This window comes from Manduca sexta, chromosome 5 (genome assembly GCF_014839805.1).
Source record: "Manduca sexta isolate Smith_Timp_Sample1 chromosome 5, JHU_Msex_v1.0, whole genome shotgun sequence".
NCBI classification, from domain to species: Eukaryota; Metazoa; Arthropoda; class Insecta; order Lepidoptera; family Sphingidae; genus Manduca; species Manduca sexta.
Window position 1 is genome coordinate 8,376,347 of NC_051119.1, and position 26,033 is coordinate 8,402,379.

At 34.9% G+C, this 26,033-nt stretch overlaps 1 protein-coding gene across 1 annotated transcript in view; it reads right to left on the reverse strand.

The window, feature by feature from the left end:
- The window catches only part of LOC115455911, a 152,644-nt gene that overhangs the window by 17,855 nt on the left and 108,756 nt on the right, over window positions 1–26,033 (reverse strand). The window contains exons 25-27 of the mRNA XM_037443763.1: window positions 24,165–24,367; window positions 13,699–13,793; window positions 9,870–9,939 (exon numbers count right to left, since the gene is read on the reverse strand). Coding sequence (XP_037299660.1) covers window positions 9,870–9,939; window positions 13,699–13,793; window positions 24,165–24,367 — 368 coding nt within the window. The remainder of the gene's footprint in view (window positions 1–9,869; window positions 9,940–13,698; window positions 13,794–24,164; window positions 24,368–26,033) is intronic.

The window sequence follows — 26,033 nt, forward strand, 5'->3', positions numbered from 1 at the left end:
TTCCGGTATCCCATATGCAGTTTTCCCCAGTTTGGACTGCGGGGGCCAACACACAAAAAAATTGTATGGGCCTTGAGAGGTGATGAAAAGAAATCAATTAGAACAATAATTATATTTAATCATTGAGCAATTTGTTGCGTAGTTAATAACTTAATTGCTTTAAAATGTCCACCTTAGAGGTCTGAGGTATGCTTTAAATATCCGTGACTTTTCCGGTATTTAAAAAAATACTATACGTAATACGGTACAAGGTTTTAAATGCACTGATAAGTCAGTCAATTTAAACGAATCATTAGAAGAAATAAATTTACATGACATTAATTTACATTAACATTATTTAAAAGTACGAATAAAAATGTACTAATACTATGCAGGTATAGGGGACCGGACAAATTTTCAGAAGGTGTTTTAAATTGATCATTGTGGATATAAATAGCCAAGAAAAATAGTATTTTGCACAAATAAAGCTTAAAAAGTACATAAAACCATGCCTAAATGTTAAATAGCTATAATTCCCGCGCAAACGCTACATTATGTCATTTCGACTCGTGTGACGTCATACGTGGATAAAGCAACTTGCCAAGTCTTGTCATTTGAACAGTGATTCAATAATGCCAGATTAGGGTTATTTACCCTAGATTTAGGGTAAAACTGAATCAGCAGGGTATTTTTTTATGGTAATTTTTGGGGGAAATTCTACGAGTTAAGGTATTAAAGCTATTGTTTCACGGTATTGTAATAAATATTGAGCTTAGAGAAAGATGTTTCCTACAAAAATTGTACGCCATGAAACAATTATAATTTTTTATACAATACAATTTTCGTGTACAGCTAGTTGTTCCTAATAAAATGAGACAATTAAATTAATAATTATTGAAGTGCAAGTGAAGAAAGAAGTGGCGTCTGCATAGATAAGGATATAGAAAAAAAAATACCGAATTATTTATGATTGGTCTAAGGATAAAATTTAAAAATGCCGAATAATCCTGGGGTAAAGAGAAATTATGATCTTGCAACACTGCATAGGCCGTGTTAATCTCAGGCAATCTCAGGTTAGTGTGTAACAACCAGAATTCTATATAAATAAATATTCTATTCCATATCATGTGGCAGCTAAAACATAAATAAATACATCTCATAACCATAACCTCCCTGGGTGTACAAATGATTTAATTAATTGAAATATTCATCGATCTATTTTAAACCGAAACACTATTTTTTATTTACTTACATCATAGTGATCCTCACAGAACTAAATCGGTGAGTCTGCAGACATTCCGTCGTAGGTTCGTCTTGCTAACTGCAACCACTTTATTCGTATATCTGCTTTTCGTGGTACATCAATAAATAATTTGTTTGGTAAGAAGTATTATTACATTCAGGTACGACGCACCAACGATATTTTTGCGGTCCATTATGATTAACGATTAAACAATCTGTAAACGTTAAGCTGGAAGATAGTAACAACGTCCCGTATAAATTAATATTAATTATTAGAGCAGTTCTGTGTCAAAAAACACCTTTAAAGAATAAAAATAACACAACGCGGTATGACATCCAGATGACGTCTGTTTGTTTACATTTTACCCACGTGTGACGTCATGCGCCGTAATTGGTGTTTCATTTGCCGTAAAGAATAGACTAAAAATATTATAATTATTGTATTTTATTTATTGATTTAAAAATACAAATCACAACTCTTTTACAAAAACAAATATGAGATAATATTTTTAATATTACAAACTTTACTTTAAACTGAATTTCAGATTTTTTGGTAATACCTGTCCGGTCCCCTATTATAGTATATACAGGGTCATTTTGATTTTGTGTTAATAAATGCAACCATATATTCGTTCTTTTTGAAACCACTACCATAAGTTATTCTTAAGAGTCAAATTAAAAAAAAATGTCTCGAACTAAATAAATATTAATACAAAGTAATTTTAATTTAACATGCTCTAAGGCTACTATTACTACACGAAGAGAATTTGTAGAAGCGGAAACATCATACCTTCAGTCGCAAAATCGGGATTTTCGCCAATAATATTCGTTATTCATTAATGCTTTTTGGCATCGAATAATGGAGATAAAGACAAATATGTGGTCTCATTTAGTAACGCAATGTAAAAATGACCCAGTATAGTAAGACAAAAAGTTCCTTTTTACATTGTGCAGTTTTATTTTCAGATTCATTTGTATTATTCTCTATAATAAAACACCTACCACCTGTAGCCATGAATCATAAAAAAATTATGCAAAAAAAACCATGTCAATGAACAATAAACAAACCTTCCGTTTCTTGTAGGTAAGTGTTCTGCGCCATATCGTCCGCAGTAGGGTAGCCGGCTTGTACTCAGAGACGGCGCGGCGCGTGCGCACCTCCGTCATCACAGTCATCACATCACATTACTCCACCCCACCGACGTCGCTGCACTTAGTGAAGCCACATCAACCACACACGCATTCTATTTTTGAATGCCATTTGTTTTCTTTTTATAATTTTATCCGGTTTGTGAGCCAGACGGCTAATTTTAATAACAAATTAGTTCTTATCCAACGTTGTTTATTTTATTATTTTTAAAATACGTGTGAATACATTACAGAGACGTTTTCTTCTTTTTTATTTAATATATTTATATTTCGGTTAATATTTAATTGGATTTAAATTTTATATTATTTTATAAATACGCATCGTCAATTAGTCCTTAATGCCTAACATTTGTGATAGAGATATCAGCGGATACACTATCAGAATCCTCTCGACAAGGATGTGTTATCTAAGCCAGAGTGCACACCTACGCGCGGCTTTGGATTGCCTTTGGTCAACAATGTGCACTGATAACTTATCAACTATCGGCCGGAGGTTCTTTACGGGGGCGATGAGGAGAGTTAGGGGTCGCCACATACGAGTATGTCCATAGAACAGTGGACATGTATTGTAATTGGTAAGGTATAATGTATTGGTACTGGTAAGTATTATTATGTTATTTCTGTAGATGTTTTGGTCAGTGCTATTACTCTATCGTATTATTTATATATTTATTGGTGAAGGATTGCTAACTTAGTTAACAATAATTCTCTTATTAGTATATATTTTAAGTTATATCTGTAGATGTTTTGGTCAGTGCTATTACTCTATAGTATTATTTATATATTTATTGGTGAAGGATTGCTAACGTAGTTAACAATAATTCTCTTATTCGTATATATTTTAAATAAGACCTCTAGCAATACATCGGTGAAAATTCCGTTCAGTTCCACGCAGTAGTTTTTGCGTAATACATAGAAACATATAGATAACATTTCTATAAACTGTTGTCTTGACTTCTGTTGCTCTAATAACGTTTATTGAGACTAATATAGGACTTGCGTTTTTCTTTAATATGTCATGTATGATATTGGCTTGTTACAATTTTATTATATGTAAATATTACTATATCCGAGGCCGTCCTTAGGTATTCGAGCGTCCAACACGTAATATTCTTTAACGCCTTTTTTTGGACGACTTTTAGGACCTATCTTTATTAGCCATAGAATAACGATCATGCCGAGTTTATATAGTCTATTTCCAAAACAATTAATACTATAGTATTTTACTAACATCGACGCAGCATAGTAACATTTCCTACGCTGTTAGCAACAGATGTTCAACTGTTTATTGCAAATAACAAAAGCATGCTAACCTACATACTATATCGTGTTATATATTGTAGCGGTATTATATCATATACAGAGAACAAAAAAGTACAATGTCAACATTAAAGTTTCTGATGGTAGTACTGTACGCAATGTGTTAAAAACCGCCGTAGTAGTAAGTCGCGTTCCGGGATCAGCTCGTGTCAGGTTCAAACTGGCCGGCATAATTGCATCGACTGGCGAGAGGCAATCATCTATCGTCAATCAACATTTTATATAGACCCCACTCCAGTGGCGAAGGGGGAAAATGTTGAAAAGGTAACCCGAGAAAAAAAAATGCCTTAACAAGAACTTTTAAGAAAGACTAAGACAAAAGTTAATAAATATAAAAGGGAAGCCGGTAGGAATCGGCTTGTATGGACGCTTCGCCACTGCCCCACTCTGCTTACCAACACGCGCAATAGCGTCACTTAACTGTGCCCTAAAAATCTAACTACTGTTTTTTATTTACCGAGATATCGATCTCGAAATTGAAAGAATCTGAATAAACGTTTTGTTTGAAAATAAACATGCTTCGTTTACATTATGTTTTATCCTTCTGTGAACATGGTGCAGCGTGTGTAGTAACAAGCCGCACGCGATCGAGTGCCGCGGGTTCAAAGTCCAAGTAACTTACATTTTATATACATACATATAGGTTGAAAGGCTAAATGACTTAAGCGACAGTTTTTTTCGAAAAAGTTTAATAATAATAATATCAGCCCTGTATTATATACTTTTGTCCACTGCTAAACATGGGCCTCCTCTACTACTGAGAGGGATTAGGCCTTAGTCCACCACGCTGGCCTAGTGCGGATTGGCGGACTTCACACACCTCCGATATTCCTATAGAGAATTTCTCAGATGTGCAGGTTTCCTCACGATGTTTTCCTTCACCGTTAAAGCGAACGATAAATTCAAAAAGAATACACACACGATTTTTTAGGAAAGTCAGAGGTGTGTGCCCTTGGGATTTGAACCTGCGCACATTCGTCTTGGCAGTCCGTTCCACACCCAACTAGCCTATCGCCGCATTTAACAAGTTTAACTACTTTAAAAAAAAAAACACACAGAAAAAAGTGCTGATTTTAAATATGTATGTAACTTAGTGTCGCAAAAAAAATATAGAGTCACATCCTTTGAAATGCTTAGGCCACTTTGACAAGATTGTTTTGTATTGGGCACACACCTCTAAATTTTCTAAAATTGTGAGTGTATTCTTTGTGAATTATCGCTTGCTTTAACGATGAAGGAAAACATCGCGAGAAACCCTGCATACCTGAGAGTTCTCTATAGGAATTTTGAGGATGTGTGAAGTATATAATTACTATATTTATATTCTATTAATAATAAAAATGCGATAGTCTGTTGAAACATTAGCGCACTACGCATAAACCACGTGGACTAAAGAAATAATTGTGTTGAAATAACAGTTTCTCCATTCACTAAAAAGCATCAAATATTAGACACATAATGCCTTTTCCCGTTTTCAGGGGTAGGCTAAGGTAACACACCAAAAACCCCTACAATTCAACAATTAAGTCCCTTATAATAGAAGACGAGCCTTTTTAAATTAAAATTAAAATTACTCAATACATACTAAGTAAAATTATAACTCCAAGGTCGAGGTGTTTAAACAGAATCCAATGGATTGAGTGATCTAACTACATCCGCATGTCGTGTCACCCATTAATATTTAATAGGAAATTAGTATGTACTCAAAACAATTTACTATTCAATGATGTTCAATTATGCCGTCTGCTTGTTGTATAAATCTGCTACTTAATTAAACTGAGAACCAGTGTTTCAATCTTTGCTGGTGGTTGGATATATTTTATAATCGCTCGGATAGCGACCAACGTACACAAGGTATTAATACCCGCCATAGTGGTCCACGTAAGAGTGTCGCGTTCCGGGATAAGCCTGTGTATATCCGGTTCCAACAGGCATACTTGCATCGACTGCCGAGGCGTAATCGTCTCTCGTCAGTCGACATTCTATTGGACCCCACTACACTTACCATCAGGTGTTGTGGGGTCACTTTGTCGTATAAAAAAATCTAAATTTAATGTAGGGAATCAACCGTTGTAAGGATTTTTTTTTAATAAATATATCGCAAGAACTGTGTGTTTGTGTTAAAAAGTAGCACCTTATTTGAATTTGTGGCTATAAAGTATTTGCCTGTTAAAATGGAGTAAAAGTGGGACTTGTTCTCTTTAAAAAGGGACCAACTAAGTAACAAATATACAAAAACAATGTTCAATTAGACACCGAACCGAAAAATAATTAATGTGCATATAAACATAAAAACACGAATTCGAAATATCATATCCTTTGTATGTTGAATTTGTATATTTAATTATTATTGAATTGATTGGTCAGTGGTCTATGGAGACCATTAGGATTTTATTTGTCTTAGGAGTAGATTTTCTATAAAAAAAAATAGTCATTTTGAGCACGGAAACACAAACTAAACCTATTTTGAACTTTAACTACCTCTAACATAGATATTAAAATCAGTCCAACAATTTATAACTGATGAATTCCTCATTTCAGAGGAGCCCGCGCTCACGAGCGGCTCACTGACCTGTAGAAATGCTATTCTCACTTGCAAACCACAAGAATCAAGTACTGAGACGTAATATTTCAGATGAATTACGTCTATTGTAAATCCGCTACATAATCTTTGAACAACATTTTTAGTAAAGCAAAAGTTTCTCCCTCTTTTATGTTGCCGTACCCTGCAGGGTCCACGATTATGAACTTTCTTAATGTTTTTTTTTGTTTATTTTTTACATGGAAATTTCTTTAATTTGTAAAACCTTTTACCAATTGTGGAGTGCAATAAATTGAATTGTATATCTAAAAAGCAAATCGCTAATGCAAAAGTAAACCATTTAAATTACGAATCTACAGCGGCATCGCGTATAGCTCAATGATTCCACGAACCAAGTGTCGCATTACAGTTACTTAAATTGCACATGCGATTAAAACTAGACAGACAGGTTTCACAATTCGACTTATATCTCTCTAATTAGGTCATTAAATTTCGTACATTGTTAGTTTTTTTTAAACCTTGAAATAAATAATGATTTAAGTTTACGCGAGTGTTAGACATTGGAATGAAACTATTTTACGGTATTTTTCGCGGTTATTAATATTATTATCACTCGACGTTTCAAAGACTTTGCAGCCTTTATTGTTACGGCGGAGACTAGTTCCAAAGTGTTGTTCAAAAATATTAACAATTGTTAAATTATATAATTTTATGGTTTATTACGTATCTTATATGGGTATTTTGCGTTAATGCAATTCATGATTGTTCATATATTTTTTTAGTTTTATTAAGCTTTTCGTATGTCGAGATTTTACTTACTTCAAGTTTGTGTGTGTCTGATTACAATACCTATTTGATATGTAATAATTCTATCTAATGAGCCATTCTAAAACGTGTTCTTTTAGAGTAGAATAAGTCTTAGAACTTTAGACTTAGAGTTAGAATAGAAATATTACCAAAGATAATAGAATTTTTTGTACTGAATAATTTAACAACATTTAACATACATGTCTCTCATCGATTCCCTGGTCCTCAATCTTTGAGGTAGTATCATTAAATCACAATTGGAAATGTTGGATTGGAATTGTGCCCAACATGCTAATAAAGGCTTACCTGATGTATTTCTAGAACTTAGTTACGCACTTAACTCACTAATTACTAGGTTTAGATACTATTTCGACGGTTGAAAGGCTAATTTTCTTAAGCGACATTTTTTGAGAAGCTTTACACATATTTAAAATCAGCACTTTTTTCTATGTTTTTTTAATCTAGTTAAAAATTTTCGAAAAAAAAAATGTCGGTTATATCAATTAGCCTTCAATAGTCGATATATATTTGCAATCGCACGCTAGACAATTAACGAATATATAAATATTTGGCTAATATACAATTACTTAAGGCGATTAATCCAGCAACAGGATAATCTTAACAATAGTTTATTTGCAAGCGACTTTTATTGTTTCCTCAATGCCAATCACTTAATCGCGCCATAATTAACTGAGAACAAAGTTTTTACACGACATAAAAAGCTAAATCCCAACAGTAATCTCCGAAATGTATTCACACGTGATCGCTAATTTAACGCGTCTCTTTCACTCATGACGGGCGAGAGCGAGAGGGCAAATAACATTGTTTATCTCGTTATTGTTTTATCTGATTCCATAAGTAAATATGACTTTTAAAAATAGTTGTTTTTCACTGACACCACTAGGATTCTGATGGTTGCGGTGTTACCATGTTCGATGCACATGAATTTCCGTTAAACACTCAACAAAATAATGTTGATTCCACTAATTATCACTTAAACACTGTCATATTTAATATTTTAATAAATAATTTTCAACCACGCGACCACACCGCATTATATTTCAATACGCACTGAATACGAAAACTTATTTGCTATATGACATTGCTAAAATGTAAGATAACATGGACTGAAAATAGACGGCGCGGAACGGCTTATAAAACATCCATCAATCATACAATATTGCACCTAAACTTATTGATTTAAAGTTTAAATCAATTTGCAACGCCCACCGCATAGTTCCATTCGAAAATAAACCGCAAAGATAAACACTGAAAAATACAATGGCGTGTTGAGTTTGGTCTCTATGAGGAATGTCATAGAGTGCTTATTCTGTTGAAGGGCGATGCTTAGGAAAATCGTACGAAAATCACCGGCTTGCACTCAGTACGGGTGCGAGCGAGACAGCATACGCGTCGACAAGGTCAGCGGTAATAATAAACACACATAATAAGTACACAATAAAACGTAAGAAAATTATATTGGTCTTATGTAAAGAGAATCCCGTTTTAGATAACTTAACGTGTTCTGTAGGTTTTTCGAATTACACATTGTATGAGAATAAGTACAAATTATAGAGGAAACATTACTGTCGTGTTTTGTACTGACTGTTAGATTGTTTCATTTATAATCGAAGAATTTTGACCCCATGTGGTGGGATTGTTCTTCCCGAAAACGATTTTCTGCCCAAAGGTATGGTAGAGAGCACCTATCGGCATATCGAAAAGTTTGTATGTGAAATAATTTATAATATCGGCCACGTGCGGTTTGGAGTCGTGCATTGAGGGTTCCGTACTAATAGGTAAGCAATGAAAGTAAATAAGTACATATTTAAGGTATTCTGACTTTTTTTAAAACATTGCTTCTTGCCAAATGTCATGATTCTAGGTCAACAGGAAGTGAATTAGAAAATTTAAGAAAACTTAACGAAAATATTAATTTTATATAGCTGTCAATTGTTTGAAATAACTGTCAGCGATTGACAGAATGCGGGCTGCAGATTCATAGTTAAGACGGGACAACGTCTGTCGGGTCAGCTAGTTTGATATAAATTTCAACTTGATACTTTTACGCACTCCTGAGAAAAAGGGTATCGACAGACAGACTGACGCGCGCACAACATAATAAGGATTCCTTTTGAAGTACGGAACCCTCGAAAATTATTAAAATATTATTTCAGTTCTTAATTTTTTTATATAAAGTTAGGCTGGTGTGCTACCTCAATTAAAATTAGACAAACGCGATTCCGAATCGCACACCAATGGCTCAGAACTTAACCTAACACTTTGCTTTTATTATATCTTGTTACAATATCCGCCTTATATATATTCTGTGATAATTTCACCACGCTTCCTATTGCGCATAATAAAGCACTTTAAAGATCAGATAGACAGTGGCCGGCGTAGGCTGGGTAGTAGTTTCTTTGAGACCTAGATACCCAATTCTAAAAGCATTGTAGCATTTTAACTTAAGGACCACCTTTAACATGAACTCAAGACGGCCATGATTAGTAACTTAGCGTATTTTAGTCTATGGCATTTTCAAAATACCATAAATTACAGGCATGTAACCTGACCGGAAAAATATGAAACTTACTTTGGGAGCGTCACTTGTTGTTCTCTTTTTAAAGGCAACATCAGTATAAGAAATTAGTTTCATATATTTCATAACATGGTGCGGTCTTATATTTTCCTGGTCAGGCTTATAATTATTTATGGCATTACCAGTTTAAAAAGAAATAATTTTCTTTTTAAATTTGAATATTAAATTTTATATTGAAGTTGTTTCCCGTGACTTCAAGTTTGACCAATTTGGAATGTAGTGAATACTTACCTCTTCTTCTAACGCGACAGGGAACTGCGTCAGAGGTTTAACTGCGACGTCTTCTAGCGCAGATTTCCTTCTGCAAACAACATTTGATCTATAAATCTCAGACAATGTATAAGCATGCGGCGTTTACACTGATACAATTCTCTTTTCTACTAAAATAACATCAAATGGTAAATTTTTAGAGGCAAAATAATAGAGAGGTAAGGAGCGAAATCTCTATAGAAATAAAGGCAAATTGATTCCACTGCACCGGATAGTAAGTGGAATCGGGTCCAATAGAATGACGACTGACGAGAGATGATTACCCCTCGGCAGTTGACACAATTATGCCGGCCTGTTAGAGCCAGTTATATACAGGCTGATCCCGGAACGTGATACACATACGGATGCCACTATGGCGGATTTGGACACCTTGTGTACGATGCTCGCTACCCAGGCAGATATAAAATCGATTACGTATATAAATATTTAATAAGAAGAATAATTCGAACATAGTCTGTCCAGAAAGAGAACCGTCGTGGGATTTGAGGTCGCTACTGTGCTTAATTACCTCCTTTGTTTAATTCTAGTATGTTTCTATACAAAAAACCTTAAAAACAACACGCAAGATTATAACAAAGCAGTACGACATAGTAAATGAGTTTAACATTTACCAAATGGTGTGGGGTTGCTATGTAAAAATCGTAAAGTTAGTTCACTTTTCGGCCACGACAGTTGACTTACTGAACAGACTATAATCATTATGTAAGATAAGGTTCGATTATTAAATTAACGCAAATCAAGTCAACCCAACTGAGAAATTACAGTATGTAGAGGAAGGCTCTTAAATCTTGATCTATTTGTCGTATGCTTGGATATATCACAGACGGCAGATTTAGGCCTCATATCTATTCGTCTGTTCTGAATTAGAGTCATTAATATTTTAGTATAACCGAGATTGTAGCGGTCGGTGTTAACCTACTTTGTCTTTTGTTCGTATTCCTGCTTTAATTTTTGTATTAATTCCACACCGTTTAGTCAATATTAGAAACTGATTAAACAAGTAAAGAAAGCTGATGTATTTATTTATATTTAAGTCATAAACATCTTCAGTCCCGAGTTGTCTCTATTATATTTGACAACATTCTTATAGGTCATTAACCGACTTAAAAAAGGAGGCTATCAATTCGACATGTATTTTTTGACATTGCATTATTAAATGAAACCACATATGGTCTTTACCTATGCTAACATTGTGTCAAAAATCATCTATGAATAACAAATATTTTCGCCGAAGCTTACGGTTTTAATTTTTCCATTTTTTTATTATTTTATAGTTTGAATATGGCGTGTTTTCTCTGCGTTTAATTGTAGTAGCCTTACGCTTAATAAAATTAAAATAATTTTTCAATTATATTTTAATTCGAAACACACACTTTCATTTTACAAAATAGACTCATATATGGTTAAGTGTCGTTTCAAGAAGCTAAGTATATGATTTCATTAATTAACGCAATCCTACAAGGTGGACGGACGACCTGGCTAGGGTCGCAGGAAGTCGCTGGATGCAGGCCGCTTCCAACAGGTCGACGTGGAGATCCTTGGGGGAGGCCTATGTTCAGCAGTGGACTTCCTGTGGCTGATATGATGATGATGATGATGAATTAACGCAATGTCAAAATGACCTTATATATTTAGAAAAACGTTGCATTAACCAGCAATTTTGAGATGGTCAAAGTCTTAGTATTAACTGTTACGTGAACTGTATTTTGTGGTACATTTAAAAAGGGTTATGTAACAAACATAAAACTGCCTCGAATTCCATAGCGTATCTTTGTAAGGCACACTAACCTTTCATAGTTGGCTATGTCCCAATAAAATTGAGATGTTTCTGTGCAATAAAACACGAGATCATAAAAACCGTGCTCGCACATTTACAAATCAAAATAAAATATATGCCTAGAAGTAATCACTAATCGACTAATGTAGCGAGATATACAAAAGCCAGACTAAACAATCAAATCAAATGATGTGATTATTGTTCTCTGCCGGTTGTTTAATCGTGTAATCGATTGTTTTTAAGAGTGAATTCCAATTTTAAATTCCGAACAGCGGCTGATGCAATTGTTTCCACTTTTGGCGGGAATATATGATTTTTAAACGACTTAAAAAATGGAGGAGGTTATCAATTCGACGTGATTTTTTTTTTTTGTTAAATTTGGTTCGTTGCCTTAATACGTTCTGTTTATTCGAACAATGGAAAAATTTTAATTAATTAAAATTAAATAGGTTACATTATCTAAGTCTAAAGTCTGTCTTTAAAATATACTGTTTGGAATATTCAAATACCAGTACTGTAGCGACATGTTTGTGCATCATCGCAAATCAATAGTCTTTTGAAGGCCTTGAAAGTATTACATCCGTGTTTCATCGTTTTTGCAATGAATATAAAATATTCCTTAACACTTGACATTTGCTAAATGCATAAACTGTGAAACTAGTAAAAAATAATGCAAGTTAATCTATTCTTTGGGATTCAATGTGGGTAATATAAATAGTTTTTTGTTGGTTCTTGCGTTGGAAGGGGCTAGGGTTTTATTAAAGAAATATTTTGAAATCGTGAAAGGTGAGGGAAAACTTGTGATGTGCCTGAAGTCGTGAAAATACTACCAATCACCTAAAGTAAAGATTTAAAAAGTAAAAAAAATCTGGAGGTGGCACGTATTATGGGCCTCGGGGACGGGAGAAAAGGGGACGGCGGAGAAGCGAAAACTATGTCATCTTGGCGGAACCAATTTCTATTTTGTTTAGGACATAATGAGTACTTATTTCAATGACTAAAATAACGAAAGTATTCTTTATTTACAAAATATTACAATAGAACCAAAAATCAATATTCAGCTTTATTTTTATGTGACATAAAGACTATATTTTGTAAAACAGTTTTTTTTTGCAAACCGATTACCTGCTCTGAACATATGTTTACTGGTCTATCTACATATATGTTTAATGGCCTAAGATACTGAACTATCCTGGAGAAATATGGTTGTACTAATAGCCGTAAAATAAGGGATATTTAGGGGGAAAGCTCCCATAGGGAGGCGTGACAGTATATAATAGGGGCGTTAATGTAGATTTTGTAAATTTCTATCCCTCAGGAACAGTACTTTTTCTGGACGAAAGGTACTATATGGTACATTATGACCTTCTATATGTTGAGGTTTACATAGACAAATACAAAGCCTCTTTTATAATGTAATGTAAACTGGCCGCGTAATATTATGTATCTTTTTGAATTATTCTATTAGGAATGAAATAACAATGTACTGTTACTAAGCAATGTGCGCTAGTCTAATACGGTTGTCTAACGTGTTAACTCTATTGAAAATATAAGTTCCTATTCGACGGAAAACCTGGTTTATTTTCACACTTACTCTGCAAGGGCGACTCGAAGCCCAAGACTATATGCCTAACAAAATTTCATGATCGTCGGTAAGAGTAGTAAAGGATTGAAAGCGTAATAAATAACAAAATGACTTTCATAATATTAGTTAATGTACTTGGTGAGCCCCTGGATTTCTGTTCCTTGCATTTTAGAGAAGAGCGTGAGATTTTTTTTTAAGCGGCAACGTGGCATTGTATTGTGTCATCAACATCTAAAAAGACATTATAATAAAACTATTTCACGGATTTTATCGAGATTTTTATATTATAATTTTCTGCCGACATTTCGAAGACTTTGAAGCCTATCTTGTTACGGGGCGGATTATCCGTAAATAGTTTTAGTTTAATATCTTCATTCGTGTAAACATAAGAAATCATGACATAAAAAGCTAGTTGACAAGTTTTTTACCTCAATAGTATGATCTTAAACACAGGCCCGACGAGTCCCTTTATAATCGCAGACGCGTTCAGATGACATCGGCCGTGCAGGACTATGCCGTTAACCTGGAAACAAAAAACAACCTTAACAATCATAAACATACAGTACAAATGACTTTGCTCTAAATGTACTAGAAGCCTTAGGCAAAATTTAAGTAATGTTTTTATTGTAATTACTTTCAGAAGTCGTGTTTTTTTTTTAAATCGTGTATAACAAAAAACAATACTAAAAACAATAATGAATGTTTACAAGCCATGGCTCCCAAAATTATTACGTTATTACGTACATTGTTTCATGCAAGTTATAATAAAGTCGGTTTATGAATCCATTTATGAGAATAAGTACATATTGAATCTTACATTGTCAATTACTTAAGTTTGGACCAAGACGGTGTCTAAATATTTAACTAAATATGAATGATGATTAACGCCATAAATTTTGATGTAAATAAACACAAGAAAGCGGTCCTTCCGCTTATATTTTTATGCGGCAAAGGTACATAAGACCAAATCCCATTTTGTTATGAACAAAGCCTCTGTTTGGATTAAAAATACACTACGTCCTTCGATGAAGTGTTAGATACATCATCAAACTTCGTCTTTCCTTATAAACTATTACACGCGTCAAATATGAACCCTAATAAAACGCCACATTAAATATAAAATGTATAATTATATTAGCCCTGTATTGTAACAGTCCCACTGGGCACGGGCCTCCTCTACTACTGAGAGGGATTAGGCTTTAGGTCGCCACGCTGGCCTAGTGTGAATTGGTAGACTTCACACACCCTTAAAATTCCTATACAGAATCCTATTGACAATTGTTCAAATATACAGGTTTCGTCACGATGATTCCTATCCCCGTTGAAGCAAGCAATAATTCACAAAGAATACACAAATATTTTTTTTTAGAAAAGTTATAAGTGTGTGCCCTTGGATTTTGAACCTGCGGACATTCGTCTCGACAGTACGTTCCACAACCAACTAAGCTAGCGCCGGTTATACGCCACATTAGCAGACATGTTATCGTCAGATTATTATTACTTTGTAACAATGTTTTTTAGTGTTTGCTCGTAAAATATCGCAAGACGTTATGTTTATAGCCGCTGCGTCCTCTGCTTTGATCTCGATGCCCATCGGGTTTGGGAACTATAATACAACTATTATTATAGTTTGTGCAAGACAGTAGAGTTATTGTTCGAAACAAATTGTGCGAATGATATACAGGTGGGTTTAAATTTACAGATTTTTCCGAACATACAAAAAACATAATAAATATGGAGACTAGAAGCTTACATCAGATAAATCTGACTTCGCTGATTGTTATTTTTTTTTATTTGGCTTTCTAAACGCTATTGCATTGTTCCATATCGTGTACTAATCACAGATGTTGGGGAAAACAGTGAATTCCATCGTAAGCAATTCACCATTATAGTATTCATAGAGTGAAAGTAAACTGTTCTACGAATTTATAAACTATCCATATTTGAAGTTTTTTTTATTCCCTTAATAGGCAAACGAGCGAGCGGTCGGCCTGATGGCAACATCCACCGTCCATGGCCTAAAGTAATGCCAAATGCTCAGCCAAGCCTTTACCTACTCGAAAAATAATTAAGACACAGCTAAGCCTTTACCTACTGCCTACCTTATTATTATACAATTTAGGACCTTATACCTAAAACAAAGCCCTCCCGCTAACCAACAGTACCTACTATTTCACTAAAACTTTGTCAACATTTGTTTTAATTGTATATTGTTGTCATACCACGCCATTTGTGGTCCTAAGTGCGTGAGTTACAATGGCAAAGTTGCCGAGATGGCTGTTGTTAAGTGAATATGGCAGGCGCTTACTTGAGAGGCTTGCAGATTTTATTTCCAAACGTTAGCGTGATTCTGGGTTCGATTCCAGGGTTAGACAAGTACGAAAGAAAGCTAAGGAGCTCCTACTATAAAATACTAATAAAGGGCAGTTATAAAAAAAAAATCAAAATCAACGTAACGCTATTCTTGCCAATTTGCTAACAATTAAATTGTAGGCGACTTGCATTAAAAAATAGTAACTTTAGATTTAGATTTTATTTCCAAACGTTAGCGTGATTCTGGGTTCGATTCCAGGGTTAGACAAGTACGAAAGAAAGCTAAGGAGCTCCTACTATAAAATACTAATAAAGGGCAGTTATAAAAAAAAAAATCAAAATCAACGTAACGCTATTCTTGCCAATTTGCTAACAATTCAATTGTAGGCGTCTTGCAATAAAAAGTAGTAACTTTAGAAGTTCCATTTGTTTAAAATGCCCTTAAAATCTACAAATGTTAGTAAAAAAAAGCACTTCTGAGTGATCTCATGGAACCCCACGATACACGCTTGCCTAGTGTGGGGACCTTTGTCAATACATTTGTTAATTACCTACATTACTGTTAAATTCATACTTTGTATATTCGTCACGTATAGATTTTTTTTGTTTCATTTTCAAAAATATTCAGTTACTAAAACGTAGTCTCTAGCTACTAAGTCTACTTATCATATCCCCCACACCACACATAGGAAGCGCATATAAGCGCGGACGGTAAACAAACAATATGCAATCGGCAATGATCCGACGCAGTCCAGTTTACGAGAACTCGCTGCGATGTTTCAATCGAAACGAGCGTTTAACTACAATAGTTTAGCCATTCTCGCTTGCTAGGCGGCGGATGTGTTCACGAGCGACGCGATTTGGATATTTTTTGACCCACGTATTATTTATATAGCCTATAGCCTTCTACGATAAATGGGCTATCCAACATTAAAAGAATTTCTCAATTCGAACCAATAGTTCCTGAGATTAGCGCGTTTAAACAAACAAACTTTTCAGCTTTATATACTCGATTTGTATATACTATGTCAAATTTGGCTAGGTATATATCAACATTATAGTATGTTTTTTGCGGCGGCCTGTAAAGTAAAAGTATCATAACACTGTTGAGTTCTATTTCAGATTCTGTAAGTAATGATAATGATGCCATTTACGCTTAAGGAGACATAATTGTTAGGCAAATTTCATCCTTAAAAACACTTGAATGCCACACATAAAATGACGAATTATACAATCCGCTACTCGCGCCGCTCATTAACGTATCATAATTAATTGGCGAACAGCCAGGGCCGCACAACAGTTCGCTACAAATCAGCTGTTAATACAGAATACTTGATTCGAATGTAATTGATATGTTACCCGCGCGGTACTGCCAGTAATGTATGCGTTGAGGTCAACTCTATGTACATAGTTTAAAACTTCTGTATATTTGAGGTTATTTTCATAGTCGCCATACTTTTGTTTTGTTTCAACTATAATGAAAAACTTTTGGTTTTACGGTTACAGCTTCGGTGGCATAGTATTGCGGGTATGACTGTAGTGCTGAGGTCTCGGATTCTATCCCCGGGTTGAGCTAACTGGCATTGGGTTTTTCTACACAATATCAGCCTGGAGTCTAGAATTTGAGTCCGATGTGGCGATAGACTCGTCTATCATAACTTATCCGACATTAAAATCTTACGTAGCACGAAGAAGTACTAAAATCATTCCCGTACAAATCGAATCAAACATCCCTATTGAATCCTTCGATAGAACATGAAAGCAACGTGGAAGTGTAACCTTTTAGGTTTAAAGGTTTTAATCTGTTACCTTTTTATTATACATTTGATATCATGGAACGGAATTCACACAGCGACAGTAGGTGCGTTAGTTGCACCACTGCCTACCCCTTCGGAGATAGAAGACGTGTGTGAGTTTTAGTTTTATACCATTAACCAGTAATGTCTGCGAGCGTATTAGATTTTAGTTGATCCAACAAAATGAACAATTAAACCGAATCGTAAAAGTCAGCGGTTTGAAAAACAACCGAGCGTCGAGAAACGATGTCTCCCGTTGATTGCCATCGTTAATCTGGTTTATCTCAAAGATACACGATTAAACAGTAATCTTCATATCGACGGTTGCAAGGTCAGTTATTAACTAAGCGATTTTTTTTTTAAATTTTAACCATATTAAAAGCATAGAAAAACTTGCTTGCACAACGACTTGCTAACATTTTAGGCGCTAAACACATTTAAAACTTTGTGCTGTGACTGTCATTCACTAAGAGTTGAGGAAAACAGCATTATGATTAAAACATACGTAGCGTTAATCGCGGTTGTGTTGTTAATCGCAATTTAGTGAGTGGTTGTGTAAGTCAGCCTTAGTGTCGCAAAAGTAAGTCAATTAGCCTTTCAACCATAGATAATATGACAGACGGTATTTTCATGTGCATTAAACTAACTGTTGTTGAATAGTGTGAATGAATATAATGAGCAATTTAGGAAACGATGCCTTAGAATTCTTTCATCACTTTTAATACCATGATTATTACTATAAGTTTATAAGTTTATTTCCACAAACACAAAATACATGTAAAGTTATGCACTATAAAGACACTGACATAACTGTGTACAGGATAAAGCAATTAGTAACCCCCCGTGCCCATGGTAAGAATTAACTTGCTATTACTATATATTATTACTCTTATGTGTTTTCACTTTCTTTTATTATGTAACTCTCTCCGTTCTTTCTACACCTCCCTAAGGTTAACTGGGTGAGAATGCCCATGGAATTAAATCCGCTTGTAAACCATGTGTACAAAGTGTAAATAAATAAAATAAACTAGATAAGCACGACCGCCAATCTATTTACCTTTAGCTGTTTGCAAGATTTTTTCATTCATGATTTTCAATGGCGTTTAATTATATTACTCTTAAATTGTGTTTATAATTGTTCATCTTTTCTGACAAGTCTTGTCAATCTATATATATAAAAATGAATACCTATTTCCCTTGGTCACGCCATCACGCGTGAACGGCTGGACCGATTTCACTAATTTTTATTTTGTTATGCTAGTTATCGCCAGTAGTAGGTTCTTATGAAAGAAAAAATTCAAAAAATTGCTGGGAATATTAGAAAATTTAAGAAATCTTACCGACAATATCAATTTTACATAACTGTCAGTGGTTTGAAATAACTGTCAGCGATCGACAGATTGCGCGCATGCCTACATAGTTGACAGGACAGCGTCTGTCGGGTCAACTAGTGCTAATATAAAAACCGCTCGAAAATAACTCTTCAGCATTTATTCAGCAAAGTTGAGCTCGATTAATTTCGTTTTATTATGAACTAGCTCTTGCCTTTGATTCGCCCGCGTGAAAAAGTATTTTCCACGCAAGAGTATTATTTTTATTGCTTTGAATGACGAGACGAGCTTGCCGGTCGGCTGATGGTAATACGACCGCCCATAAACAGTAGCAACACTATCCAACACCTTAAATTACAAATTATCGTTTGGTATTCCACTGCGCTCGCCATCTTGAGACATGAGATGTTAAGGCATATTATGCCCAGTATTAACACTGGCTACTATGTCCTTCAAACCGTAATACAAAATTGACTACACACTGCTGCTTGGCGGCAGAAATAGACATTGCAGTTGTAACGTTACTCACTTCTGCTACCTATCTGCGGGTGGCCCTAACCACCGCACTGTGGTACCTACCAGTGAAAATATAGCTTCTTATTAGTGTATAGTGCGATTTAGCTTGTTATAGTGATGAAAACTCAAAATCGGTGTAGTGTTTGACACTGGCGCGTACAAACAAACTCTTCAGCTTTATATAGACTATAGATGCAATAATATACGCAGACGAAATAAATCGCCGATACATTTTTCCATATGCTCCGACGCCCACGCGACCATTCGTCTGTGCGATCCAGAATGTTTCTTGTACGCGGTGATTTCTCTCTGATTATTACGTCAACCGTCAGCGTATTTATTGGAGGTAGAGGCCATTCAGTCAAATAAGGTGGGATAAAAATTCTTATTCGTCAAATTGTCTTTCTAATTGTACCAGTACTCTATCTATGACTAGCTTTTGCCTGCGGCTCCGTGCGCGTGAATAAGTTTATGCGGGATAATTATGTTTGCGGGTTAAAAGTAATCTATAGCACTCAGGAGGAAAATAATTTTCGTTATCGGTTTAGTTCCTGAGATTAGCGCGTCCAAACAAGCTCTTCAAGTTTATAACATAAGTATAGATATATCGGCTTTATCCAGATACTTGGTGCAAGTTTCAAGTCAACATTATAATATTTATAGTACAGTAATTACTTGGTAAGTAATTCTATTCTATAAGGTCTAGTATAGTCATTATGATGTTACAGGTCTTTTCTTTCTTTATAGAAATACCAAACAATACTTTGTAATTCAAGGTGTTGGATGGTGTTTCTGCTGTTTATGGGCGGTCGTATCGCTTATCATCAGGCGAACGGCAAGCTCGTCTCATCATTCAAAGCAATAAAAAAGCCCCAATAAGAAGAATGCTTAGGGTTTTCAATAATGTTCCAACAGCTGTCAAAAATATCAGGTGGACTTAATTTAAGGCAAGTCAGAAATCCTCAATTAACCGCCGCATGTCAAAAATGTCGCCAATTTGAAAGTCAAGAATTCACGACTAATGAAGGTATATTTCCCAGCCGTCATGTTTACAGAAAAACATCTTTATCGCCAGATAAATATCGACAACAATTCCCTTTCCCACCGCAGTGGTACAATAAACTATTAATGACCCTTATACCGTACACACAGGGTATAAAATATAACGCCTACGTCATACGATTTATTACGCCTCTATGAATGTAAGAAAATATATCAATATTTAAGAGCTTCAGTCATTCTCATTGGCGACGTGAAAGTCGTGGACAGTACAAGATAAATGACTACGACATAGCTTCGACTAAGCATATTTTTATACGAGCATGGGGTATTCATTCAACTGCACTTGATGGTCAGTGTTGCCTCCAGATAAAGCTGCCAAGAATTAACCTATGACAAAATTATGATGGACTAGTTATATCACTATAAAACGCGGCAAAACACCAAATTCTATCCACATTACCTCGGAGCTTGGTAATGCACTGCAGTACGTTTCTGAAAACATTTTTTACCAGACAGACCTGAATTTGCGGACAGATGCGGCCTGGCGACCTTAAAAAAAAACGTATACCCACCTAAAGCCGACAACGTATCTATACAACCTGGTATTGCAGATGTTCATGGACGGTGATCACTTATCATCAGACATACTATATGCTCCTTCCCGCCACATCATAAAAAAGTGATCAAATCACCATATATATATCCGGCTATGTGATCAGGTATAATCTATCAAGTCTTTCAGTTTGTGTTTTCATGTAGTGATCTGCAAGTCAATTATTGTGTTTTTTACGACCCAGGATCCGATTCTGCTTTGTCCATCAATTGTTACCTATTTATCTTCATATACCAAATGATCCTAACTCTAACGATGCCGGCAAAGTTATATTGACTTTTGTCGACATAGTTTGGACTGCAGAAGGTTCAGTTTAGTCAGAATACAAACTGCAGATCTTTCTGTTACAATTTTCTGTCAATTTTCGTGTAGATAATTCTTAATGAGATTGATATTCTGAAAGACTCCATCAAGTCAGAATCATAAAGCTTACAATAGCTTGAACATTTTTTACGCCTCGTTTTCGGCGCCACTTGGTGACAGGGAGTATGTCGTACAACTTTGGATGCTGTCCAACTGAAAATAATGTACCGGGGAATAGATTCATCATATTGAAAAACTAATGTAGTGCTCGGTGTTCGAGTTGGTTGGATCTCACGGCATTGGGCCATGATTTTGTTTATGAAACGAGCGGGCCAAAATTATATTCCTTAGTTTGTATAATGGTTAATGATTTTTTATGTTTACGCGAATGTTATATTGAAATAAAACTATTTACGGATTTTATCGCGGTTATTTATATTATTTTCTCCCGATATTTAGAAGACTGTAGGACTCTGTAGGTCTTTGGACTTTCACCCCGTGACCAAGGCTGCAAAGTCTTTGAAACGTCGAGAGAAAATAATAATATAAATAACATTCGTAAATAGTTTTATTTCAATTGTATAATGGTTGGTTCAGCAGAAACTGAGAAAGAGCCCAGTTCCAGAGATCGCAGCCAAGATGCCTTTCTACTATTATTAACGCAAAGGCTATGTGTGGAAATGACATCGCTAGACGATAGATTTATCGATAGGAGACGTCATCCCCATACATTATTTCTTTTCTGTAGATATTGTAGAAAAGTATCTTGGCTTTGGCCTCTGGGTTTCGTATGCCAATAAAGTTATTCCATTTCTATTGATATCAAAGATCATAGAGGTCATATAATACCATGAAACCAAAACAACATCAACAATAAACTATAACTCTGCGCCACCTCAAGTCGACTGGTAGAGAATGTCTCTGGCAAGTCCATCTTTACATGTATGAAGTACAATAAATAAATAATATTGGCAACACATAGATTGAGTGGCCTGGTTGCCGTATGAATTGTAGCCAGTGTAACTACTGGAAATACTAAGACTTAAAATCTCATGTCTCAGGATGGCGAGCGCAGTGGAATACCAAACAATATTTGTAATTCAAGGTTGGATGGTGTTTCTACTGTTTATGAATCGTATCACTTACCATCAGGCGAACGGCAAGCTCGTCTCGTCATTCAAACCAATAAAAAAAAACATTTTTTTTAATGATTTCAAATCCGTCTTAAAACAGTCAACAACAATTCTGAGACAACGTCAGGAGCATTCCTATATTCCCGCACGAAGGTCGAACAGTTTCCGCGGAGTAAGTTTCGACTGCTGACTCACGTCACGCAACAATGAACCGAAACCATCACTAAAATACTTTACGAGCAATGTTTCATACACGCATACACATCATAAAAAAATGTTTCTATGAAATTTTGCAGGTATACATTGCCGCCTGGAAATAGTGTATGAGTTGTGTATTATTAAAAGATTTTCGTGAAAGAATGATATTAATTTAGTTCGCGTAATGTGAGGAGTCTGGTTTTTGTAGGCCTTGGGGATTATTTTGCTCGGTTCGCAGGATTTGAAAGGAGAGGAGAATGCAATGGGGTTGAGTGAAGTGACCCCAAGGGACAGGGGATGTATAAAGGCTGATCTTGTCAAAAGAAAATGATTTTACTGCGCTCTGCGACAAGCCTACGTTAGTTGGTTCAGCACATTTCAAAAGTGATTATGACTTTCCAGTTGAGATCAAAAAACTCAAAGAATGTCTTTGATTATGGGCTTTGTTGGTTTTAAACTCATAGTAATTATGGGAGACCATATATAAAACTTATTTGGCAACATTTCTGAATCCATTATAACTCCCACCAAAATACAAGACAATATTAATATCCGAAATTCAGAACTCTTATTATGACATCCTCTAAACTCTCCCGTAAACCTCTCAATTCATTAAAAATCTATAATCAAACCTATAAAATTTACGTTTATAAATTTATACATAGACCGACATCGAGGAATTCATATTAGCTAGATAAAATTGTAACAGGAGTCACAAAGTCAAACCAGAAATGAACGGCTTCTGCTTTTCCCTACAAACTAGGCTCGCAGAACATGTTCAAAATTAAATCTTGGAACACAAACAATGTAAGTTATAAAGTTGTAGATACGTGTAGTAAATGGCTGAACAAGGGCCCTTACAAATCCGGCTGAAGAATTTTAACTTTTAATTGGCATTTCGAAATACTTTTGAAACTGAGTATTCATTATAATTAATTGTTAGTGCTTTCGTCTTCGATTATTGCGGGATACGGTACTCGAAAAGTCGTATTAGTCGGTTGTTGATGAAATATTAGTGGAAGTATTTCTGTAGTAAATTATAGTTCTTTTTAATTTAATCAAAATTACTTAAATCCACTATACTATATTTAGAAGAGTAAGAAAAAGAAGATTATTTATAACCCTTCAAGTTTCTTTCTGCAATTTCTAAAACGAAGAATATGAATTCCTTTATCCTCACTTTAGTTGAAAACTGAATATTTTTTATCGATACGGCAGTTTTCCATTTTCATAATATGCGTTGTCTCTTTCAGAAGGGGAGCGCGTAATAAATCAAAAGTCAAGCCTCAGCTAAGCTACAATTTAGTTCGTAAATTGGATCCGACATTATAAGCCTGTACTATTAAAGTCTGATTGAAGTTAAGTTTGATTTGTGAAAAGATGTATTATCGTAGTCTATTGCCAGACTGATGGGCTAAAATCTTAATTATAGTCTATGAAGGCTAATAGCTCAAAATATATTGTATGATACCTTTGAAACATTCTCTAATTATTTTTTAACAGTTAAATTAATCTTGAATAAAAACTTTTTTTTCAAACGAAGGTGTAATTGTTTATATTTATCTTCTATTTAATTATTTATTTAAGGACCTCCAACGAAGGATACACGGCATATAATAAAAACAATGTCGTAGCATTTTTACAATTACAATTTTTTACAATCTATATATAGTTTGTCAATGATCATACCTCCAAGATCTCGTCTCCAACTTTGACAGGCGGTGAAGCCTTCGCAGCGGCGCCGGCTGGATGCAGTCCGCAGACGAACACTGCCATGCGACTGCGGTCCCGATGGCCCGCCAGACTGAGCCCCAGTCCAGCTTTAGGAGACCTCTCCAACCGCACCACGACCACGTTGTCTCCGAGAGATGCGTACTTCTTGCGGATTTTATCTGTGGACGAAAATATGCGTATATAATAAAATAGACCTATATCTACGGTTCAGGGTAATGAAAGCTGTTTAGATAAAATAATTAGGAACTGATATTATAACATACTGCGATGCGACATTGTTGATCTGGCTTTAGATATATCAATTGGTTGAGATTAAGTAGTATGATAAACATGGAATGCCTTAATAACATGTACCTACTATAATAATGAATATTAGAACCATAAATAGAACGTTAAAGTTCATGGATTATATCACAAAGATTTTCCTTTACAGTTCAAAGCAATTCTGCACCAATCCCTCCAGATTTAACAAACAATTTTCGCACACTAAACTGGAGAACACTCCAACTAAAACCATAAAAATAAACTGGAGACCGTTCACTCAAATCACAACGACTCACTTCCGTATCGAGGCCTCGACGGACGCGTAGAGGAATCATTCGTTCGCGAGAAATCGTATATTATTCGGCATTCGCAGGACAAACTCAATTTGCCCCGACCTCGCAGGCACAGGCGACGGCCGTGCAGCTATAAAACACAATCCGATTGGGGGATTTGATTATATTCCGTATAACCCGATGGATAAAGCTCTTGTACTTTGCGGACTATCACATTGGAGAATGAGGTCTTACTTCTTGGCTTCGATTTAGCACCTAGCGATACGTTAGTAATCTATATATTGAGACGTGGAGCAAAACATTTGTAGGCATTTTAACGAAAATTACGCGTACGGAAGAGTATGAAATTTGGAACAGTTAAAATTTATATGGAGGAGAGTAGCTGTTGTGAAACGTGACATTTTTCGAAAAAGAACATGTTACAACATTTTGATATTACTAATATGTATAAATGCGGTTTGCAAATAGTTCCAATGACAATTTATTACATAAGTTACGAAAGGGAAGCCGGCAGAAATCGCGGTATACGGACCCTTTAGCACTGCGGTGTAGAGCAAATTTTTATATAATATGCATTAGAAATATATTACATAAAAAAATAATATTAACTAACATGCGTTTGACATACAAGTATAATTGTATGTAAAACGCATTATTAATATTTCTTTTTTTTTTAATCTTTTAGAAATATTCGGCATTAAATTACAACGGCATTTTGTTATTACTATTGTGGGCACTCACCTACATTAAATACACATTATTAAGTATTTTTAAATAACTTAAGTTTAAGTACGTAAGTTAGTAAACTTTAGTTAACATATTTTTAGGAATTCAAGACGATAAGATAAAGTAATTTTAAAAACTATCAGCGGTGGCTCGTAATTGGCTTATCTATTGTATTCATTTCGTCCTAAATTTGTTGTTTTTGATAGTTCTGAGCCACCCAAATATAATAAAATAAAATAATATTTTGTTTATGCTTAAAGTCTGGGGTCAAACTGAAATGAGGATAATATTATTGGTCTTTAATGTCTAAAGTCCTGCTGAATGTCGCAAACATAATTATAGTATCTATATAGACGTATAGAAAAAACGTATCCCTTTTCAAGCACATTGCGCGCGTTTGGGATTAAAGTGATGTATAATATGTATTACAAATATATTCAATTCGACGATTGAATTTCGACCATCGGACGACCATTAGTAATATGTAATTATTGACTTTTATTGTTCAACGGGTCATCTGTTTTATAATTACCATATTAAA